The sequence below is a fragment of the Chiloscyllium plagiosum genome, chromosome 12, assembly GCF_004010195.1.
Source record: "Chiloscyllium plagiosum isolate BGI_BamShark_2017 chromosome 12, ASM401019v2, whole genome shotgun sequence".
NCBI classification, from domain to species: domain Eukaryota; kingdom Metazoa; phylum Chordata; class Chondrichthyes; order Orectolobiformes; family Hemiscylliidae; genus Chiloscyllium; species Chiloscyllium plagiosum.
In genome coordinates this window covers 85744370-85753255 of record NC_057721.1, presented here as the reverse complement: position 1 = coordinate 85753255, position 8886 = coordinate 85744370, and the positions used below count along the sequence as shown (strand labels likewise).

General features: G+C 40.4%; 1 protein-coding gene across 1 annotated transcript in view; it reads left to right on the top strand.

Moving 5' to 3' along the window:
- LOC122554864 (heat shock transcription factor 2 binding protein) overlaps positions 1-8886 on the top strand; it is a 132104-nt gene that overhangs the window by 31367 nt on the left and 91851 nt on the right. Inside the window, exons 4-5 of the mRNA XM_043700211.1 lie at positions 1312-1461; positions 7993-8134. Coding sequence (XP_043556146.1) covers positions 1312-1461; positions 7993-8134 — 292 coding nt within the window. The remainder of the gene's footprint in view (positions 1-1311; positions 1462-7992; positions 8135-8886) is intronic.

Below are 8886 nucleotides of genomic sequence, written 5' to 3'. Positions count from 1 at the left end.
ATTGGTAGAGGGATTGAGTTCCGGAGCCGCAATATCATGCTGCAACTATACAAAACGCTGGTGCAGCCACATTTGGAATATTGTATACAGTTCTGGTCGCCCCATTACAGAAAGGATGTGGAAGCATTGGAAAAGGTGCAGAGGAGATTTACCAGGATGTTGCCTGGTCTGGAGGGAAGGTCTTATGAGGAAAGGCTGAGAGACTTGGGTCTTTTCTCATTGGAAAGAAGAAGGCTAAGGGGGGATTTGATAGAGTCATACAAGGTGATCAGAGGATTAGTTAGGGTAGACAGTGAAAGCCTTTTTTCTAGGATGATAACGTCAGCTTGTACGAGGGGGCATAACTACAAATTGAGGGGTGATAGATTTGTGACAGATGTCAGAGGCAGGTTGTTTGCTCAGAGAGTGGTAAGGGCGTGGAAGGCCCTACCTGCTAAGATAGTCAACTCAGCCACATTAGGGAGATTTAAACAATCCTTAGATAAGTTCATGGATGATTTTGGGATAGTGGAGGGGGATGAGCTGAGAATAGTCCACAGGTCGGCGCAACATCGAGGGCCGAAGGGCCTGTTCTGCGCTGTATTGTTCTCTGTTCTAACAGAGGGAACATGTGCAGACGTTGGGCTTTTTCAGTGAATCAAAAGATTAGAGTACAACTGTCTCTTGCCGCATTTTCCATTGCAGTACCTTAACTAGCTAAGCAATGGGGAATCGGGGGAAAACTCTGCTGATTGGAGTCAGAGTTGGCACACCAAAGAATGGCTTTGGTTGTTGGAGATCAGTCATCTGAGCTCCAGGGCATCTCCACAGGAGGTTCTCAGGGTTGTCCTAAACATAACCATCTTAACTGCTTCATCAATGACCTTCCCTTTATCATAAAGTTGGAAGTGGAAATGTTTGCTGATGAATGCACAATGTTCAGCACCATTCACAACTCCCCAGATATTGGAGCAGTCCATATTCAAATGCACTAAGATCAGGACAATTTCTAGGCTTTGGCTGACAAGTGGCAAGTATTATTTGCCTTATAGAAATGTCAAGCGATGACCATCTTCAAAAAGAGACAATTTAACCACACCGTCTTGATATTGCTCATTCACCATCATCTCTTTCCCGCTATCTCTGAAACTAATTTCGCACCCTTGGTTTACACATGTTTTTCTCTACCACACTCATTCTGAGATTGTAAATAAGTTTTTGGAAATGGTCCTCTTGTGCTTGTGATTAAAAGCAGGACCAAATACAGAAACCAAAAGATGTCTCTTTGCTGGCTTAGTAGTTCCCACTGAAATTGTTTCTTTTTCTTTGAAGGAAAAATTAGCATCAAGGCTAGAGTTGAATGAAGCAAGACAGCAGCTCCTTCAACAAGCTGAATACTGCACAGAAATGGGTGCTGCAGTCTGTACTTTGCTCTGGAGCGTCTCCAGCAATGAGGAATCTGTTAAATTTATCCTTGGAGGAGTAAGTTGTATTAGGATTTCTCTGACCTTGCAAAGGAATGTGGTTGAATGGCAAACACACTCAAAGCTAGTGTTAAACAATGATATGGATTACATTTTAAATCTGGTGTTCATTTGATTACAAACATTTGGCCATGAAGAGGACTCAGGCAGGAAGAAATGGGTACTGCAGATGCTGGAGATTAGAGTCAAGATTAGAATGGTGCTGGAAAAGAACAGCAGGTCAGGCAATATCCGATGAGCAGGAAAATGCCGAAACGTTGATTTTCCTGCAACTCAGATGCTGCCTCAACCACCACCCCTGGCAATATCTGAGCATCACTTTTTGTGTAAAAAGCTTGCTCCTCACATCTCCTTTAAACTTTTCCCTTCTCATCTTAAATGCATCCCTCCTAGTTTTAGACATTGCAACTCTGGCAAAACAAAATTCTGACTGTAAACCCTATTTACACAGCTCATAATTTTATAAACTTTTATCAAGTCTCCCCTTAGCCTCTGCCGCACCAGAGAAAATAACCTGAGTTTTTCTAGCCTCTTCTGAGAGCTCATACCCTCTAATCCAGGCAGCATTCTGGTAAACCTCTTCTACACGCTCTTCAAAGCCTCCACATCCTTCCTGTAACTTGATAACTAGAATTGAATACTGTACTCCACTGTGGCTGAACCAAAGTCTTATAAAACTGCAACATAACATCCTGACTCTTGTACTCGATTCACGACCAATAAAGGCAAGCATGCCATATGTTATCTTTACTGACCTATCTACTTGCATGGCCGCTTTTAGGGAGCTATGGAGTTGAATCTTAAGATCCCTTTGTCTGTCAATGTTGTTCAGAGTCCTGCGATTAACTAAATACCTTTCCGCTCATATCAACAACTTATCTATGTCCTGTTGTATCCTTTGACGACCTTTGATACTATTCACAATTCCACCAATCTTTGTTTCATCTGCAAACTTACGAACTCATCCATCTACATTTTCATCTAAGTCATTTATATATACCACAACTACAGAGGTCCCAGTATGGATCCCTGCTGAACACCACTATTCAAGGATCTCCAGCCTGAGAAACAACCTTCCACCACTATGGACAAACCAATTCTGAATCCATGAGGCCAATTCACTGTGCATCCCATGCATCTTAATCTTCTGGATGAGCCTACCATGAAGGATCTTGTTGACAGCCTTATTAAAATCCATGTAGAGAAGATCCACTGCTGTACCCACATCAATCACTTCATCACCTCCTCGAAAAATTCAGTCAAGTTAGTAAAACATGACTTACCCTACACAAAGCCATTTCTGGCTATCCCTAATTAGATCATGCTTTTCCAAATGCGCATAAATCTTATCCCAAAGAATTTTCTCCAATAGCTTCTCAGACACCGATGTGAAACTCACCGGTCTATAGTTTCCTGGATTATTCCTATTTCCCTTCTTGAACAGAGGAACAACATCAGCTCCTGGCTAGTTCTCTGGGGCCTCTCCAACACTAATGAAGATACAAAGATCTTGATTAAGTCCCCAGTAATCTTTTCTCTTGTCTCTGGCTCTCATCTGTGGTAGATACCAACAGGTCGTGGCAACTTATCCACTTTAATGCTCTTTAAGAGTTAAATTCAGTTGAACCCATTTGTGTAGTATTATTCCATTGTGCACAAATGGTAGCATCATAGAAATTGAGAATATTTAAAATATGATTGTTTGATCAAACAAACCAAATATAATCTTGCAGAAAAGGAAACCGTGTTTGACAGATTTCTTTTGTGGGTGTAGCTAATAGATTAGATAAAATGACAAAATTAGATTAAAAAGTAGATGTTGTATCCTTGCAAACCCCAAAAAGCATTGAATAAAGTGCTGTAGAAAACGCTAATATGCAAAATAAAGGATCACGGAGTTTGGGGTAATATATTAACATGGACAAAGGCTTAGTTAACACACAGGTAGAACAACTAGGGATAAATAGGGCATCTTCATGCTGGAAAGCTATGACTAGTAGAATGTGTATAGTGATTAGTTCAGTGGTCTCAAATATTTACATTATATTAAAATCTTAGGGCTGAGTGTTTCTTTTTATGCCTAAGTTGAAATGGTGTCAACATTTTTGGAGGGCTTTCGCCTTAAAGCATAGCATGTTCTCCCACCCTACCTTACCAAAATTACCTCATTAACTGCCTACTACACTCCTATGTTGTTCCTCACACCTGATTTTCACCCCGTCTTATAATATGTAATTCACAGAACAATTCACCACTTACCAGTTTCTTGGAATTTACCAACAGCCTTTGCTCCCATAATTTCTTTACTTGCCCATTTCTCACTCTTCCTCTCTACCTTCTGTTAGGGCCTTCCTTTTGTTTTCTTTTTCCAGTACCTTTAAATGTACTTCAAACTGTTTCATTTCCTCTTCATGTTTAAGCGCTTCAATTGCAGTTGACTTTAAACCCTTTCCAAAGATTCTGATGGCATTCTTGGCAATTGTAAATGCAGTGCGATTGTAACAATTATCTCCCCTTTCCTCATAGACACAGGCAACGCCTACTCCAGATTGTTTGCCACATTCCACAGGCTTGGCCTTGCTCACTTTGTTACGACACAGGGTAAACTCTCCAGCTGATTTAAACCCAACAATACAGGAAAGATTTATCCTGTGAAAATTTATCCCGTGATGTAATCTGTCAAAATTCAACAGGCCAAGAACTAGTTAAAGTAAAAATTAACAACTTTATTTCTAAAGTATAACAGAGAATAATTAACAAACGACTATTTACAACTCCTCCTTCTAACCTATTTTTTACCTTCCCCTTCCACGATACTAGTTCGATAAAACTCCTGATTAAGATTTACAAAACAAACCTTCGTATCTCAAAAGCAGGCAGCTTTCTTGGGGATTCTGCTTCACAGGTCACTGATCGATAAAGGTACCTTAAGAGAGCTATTTTTCAGGCAATCTTTACATGCTGGTAGCTTGGTACTTCTCCACCCAACTGTTCAATTTTCCCTGGTCTTATACCCCCAAAGCATTGGGTTGTGTCATTGGCTTTTAAGATTGTCAATATACTCAATTCAAACTTGACTGGAATTTGGTATTTTCTGGGTATAATGGCCAAATTCGAATTTGTTTTTGTCTTATAGCAACTTAGCCAGTGCTATCTATTCTGAACCAAATCTTACATTGTAAATTCTCCAGTACTCTATGTGCTTGCTAAGTCCTTCACTCTCTTAAAGGTATAGTACCCTTCTACCCCTTTATAACAACTTCCTGTAAAACTCTGAAGTGACTTCTTCCACTGCCAGGAAACTCTTAGTGACTGAAAAAGCCATTGTTACACAAGGCACGCCCTATTTAAACCAACCGAAGGCAATATCTGAAATTTTAAAAAGCCAACACTCTCAACTCTGGTCGCCACATTACCAAAAGGATATGGACGCTTTGGAGAGGGTGCAGAGAAGGTTTACGAGGATGTTGCCTGGTATGGAAGGTGCTAGCTATGAAGAGAGGTTGAATAGATTAGGATTATTTTCATTAGAAAAAAGGAGATTGAGGGGGGATCTGATTGAGGTCTACAAAATCATGATGGGTATAGACAGGGTGGATAGAGATAAGCTTTTTCCCAGGGTGAGGGATGCAATAATGAGAGGTCACGCCTTCAAGGTGAGAGGTGAAAGGTTTAAGGGGGATACAAGTGGAAATTACTTTACACAGAGGGTGATGGGTGCCTGGATCACATTGCCAGCAGAGGTAGTAGTGGCAGTCACGGTAGATTCATTTAAGGTGCATCTGGACAGATGTATGAGTGGGTGGGGAGCAGAGGGATACAGATGCTTAGGAATTGGGTGACAGGTTTAGACAATGGATTTGGATTGGCTCAGGCATGGAGGGCAATAATCCCTAAACTCAACCTAGAATTAGAAATTTTGATCCCGACAAGAATCCCCAATTTGTTATGGACTCTGAGCTGTTGCATCACTGTTTGGTTCAAAGATTGCACCGTCTCAGATCGTAAGACCCTACAACGGATAGTGAGGACAGCTGAGAAGACCATTGGGGTCTCTCTCCCCTCCATTACAGACAGTTACACCACACTGCATCAGAGAGGCTAAGAGAATTGTGGAAGACCCCACATACCCCTCACTCAAACTCTTCTCCCTCCTGCCGTCTGGCAGAAGATACTTGAGCGTTCAGTCTCTCATGGCCAGACTGTGCAACAGTTTCTTCCCCCAAGCCATCAGGCTCCTTAACACTGTTTAATCAGACTCTATTACATCTGAAATTCTTTACACAACTTCAAATTGCTGCTGAGCAATGTATGTTAATTATCATTCTTTTATTACAGTATAACTTGTGTGTTTTGCACTTATGCACTTTATGCCATCCTTTGTATGATCGTGTAATTTGCGCTATCCATGTAGCACCTTGGTCCTGGAGGAATGCTGTCTGGATTTTTACTGTCTCAGTTTTATATGGGAGAAATGACAAATAAAATCTACTGTCTCTTAGCTACTCTTTGGTGCTTGGTGAGCAATGACCATGCCACAGTAAAGCAATCCACACACAGGCATCTTCCTCTCCCAACCCGTGCCCACCAAAATAAATTTTGGGACCTGGAATGTCAGGACCCTGATGGATATTCTCAACGATGAAATTACTTCAGTGGCTGAAGAGCTCCTCCCCAAATTTCAATGCAGTTGCTGTCTCTCAAGAGGCACTGGATTCCAGAGCAGTGCACCCACCCACCTCATCAAACACCACCTGCCCCATTTGTGGCAGAATCTATCGCTCCACAGAACTCACCTCCAGGAGTGAAAGCCAGTCATCCTTGACCTAAAGGATTGGCAAAGAAGAAGTCTCTCCTCCCCTACTTGATTTCTCCTGCCTATTTGACTTCTCTCTCCTATTTACAAAGGAGTCCATACAGCCTTTTTAACACTCCATCTGTCCTTTTTATTCCATCCTTCTTAACTAGGAGCAGAAGTAAGCCATTCAGCCCATTTCGTCTGCACCTCCATTCAATGAGGTCATGGCTGATCTGATAACTCTCAACCCCACCTTCCTGCCTTTTTGCCATACCTTTGATTCCTCTACTGGTTAATAATTTGTCTAAATTGTCAAAATTGCTCCTCATTTCTGTCTTAAATGAGCAATCCTATATTCTGAGATTATGACCTCTTATCCTAAACTCTCCTACAAGGCGAAACAACCATTCTACATCTTTGCTAACAAGCTCCCCAAAATCCATGTATGTTTCAATAAGAGGACTTTTCGTTCTTCTAAATTTGTGTAGGTCCATTCTTCATAACACAATCACACCATAGGCAGTATCAGTCTAGTGAACCTTCTCTGAACTACCTCCAGTGCGAATATACCTTTCTTTTAATAAGGGGCTCAGAATTGTTCACACTTTTCCAGCTGTGGTCTGATTAGTGTCTTGTATAGGTCCCACTTTTATACTCCATTCCCTTTAAAATGAAGGATAATGTTCCAAAAGAGAAAATGCTGGAAAATCTCAGCAGGTCTGGCAGCATCTGTAAGTAGAGCAAAGAGCTGACGTTTCAAGTCTAACTGACCCTTTGTAAAAGCTCAAGTGTTCCATTTGCCCTCCCTTTTACCGGCTGAATTTGCTTGCTAGCTTTTTGTAATTGATGCGTACCTATTTCCAAAACTCATAATTGTGTGGCTTTCAGCAATCTTTCTCCATTTAAATAATATTCATTACTTTTTTCCTGCCAAATTGCATAACCTCACGTTTTTCTACATTATAATCCATCTGCCAAGTTTTTGCCCACTCATTTAATCTGACAGATAATCCTCTGCTGATATTTGGCGTTAGACTTACCTCTTGCCTTCCCACCTCATTTTGTCATACACAAAATTGACTGTAGAACATTGACGTTCCTCATCCAAATGATTGATATATATTGTGAATAGTTGTGGCCCCAGCACTGATCCCTGTGCCAGGTTTCCAACTTGAAAGTGCCCCCTTAACTCAGCTCTCTGTCTCCTATTAGTTAGCCAGTCTTCTATCCAATGCTAATATAGTACCTCCAACACCATGGACTCTTATCTTATGTATGATACCTTAACTGACTTCTAGATATCCAAGTATGTTACATCCACTACTTCCCCTTTATCCATCTTGCTTTTTAGCTCCTAAAAGAATGCTAATAAGCTTGTCAAGCATAATTTCTTCTCGTGAAGCCATGCTGACTTCTCTTGAACATATTATGTATTTCCTCCTTTCTCCCCATTCCGCCCTTCCAGGAACCAGAGCTTTCATATAACCCTTTCTCGACATCACTTCCTCTTTCCCACTTTTCTAGTTGTCATTCATCTGTTCTAACAAAAGGTTGTAATAAAAATCATTGTTTATCTTTCCATTGATGCTGCCTGACTTCATGAGTATTCAGATTTTCAACAGCAACAACAATATTTATTATGTCATATTAATTCATTTGGTAATACTGTAATATGTTTGTAAGTCAGTCATTAAGTATTTAGTTATGAACAGGATTTTTTAAAATTAATAGAGCAAAGCAGAAAAGTTCTTCAATATTGTGGGCCAGACAATAGAAAGCTTTGTGAAATCTCTAGATGGAAGCATCAAGGAGCAACAGAATCTGGATTCAGATGAAAACCAGTTTGTTCTGGCATTGGCAGGAATTGTTACAAGTAAGTTTTATTCTTGCTCCTGGTTACTACACTTTTTTTGTGATCTTAACTCTAAAGAGTGTTGTAGGTTGTTTTGTATGTTTTTGATTGTGGACTGAAATAGGGAAAGGGATGTTTTAAAAATCATGTTGAAGGATTGCTGCACTTTTAAAAGCAAGAGACTCTTTGTAAGTGCTGATTATGCAGGTGATGGTTCAACCTAAATTAACAGAATAACACTGAAATGAGGACAGAGTTAGCTAAAGTAGACTGGGTGGATCGATTAACAAGAAAGACAGCGACAAGACGTATCAGGCATTTCAGGAGGTCATCTTGACTCTCAGCAAAAAATATATCTGAGTAAGGAGGGGAATTCTAAGAGAGCAAGAAACTAAACATAGATAACCGATGGAGTTAAAGAGAGTATTGAGTTGAAAAAATATATATATAATGAGTCAAATGTCAGTGATAGACCCAAAATCTGGAATATATGCAGGATCTAGCAGAGGAGGACTAAAAAGGTAATAGAGAGGAAAGGCCAAATCGGATTTATCCGAGGATTCGCTGGGAAGCTAGGGAGGAGATGGTGGAGCCTTTGGCTTTGATCTTTGAGTCGTCATTGTCTACAGGTTTAGTGCCATAAGACTGGAAGATTACAAATGTGGTGCCCTTGTTCAAGAGGGCAGTAGAGATAATCCAGGTAATTATAGACCTGTGAACCTTAGGTCTGTTGTAGGAAAGGTTTTGGAAAGGTTTATAAGAGATAGAATTTA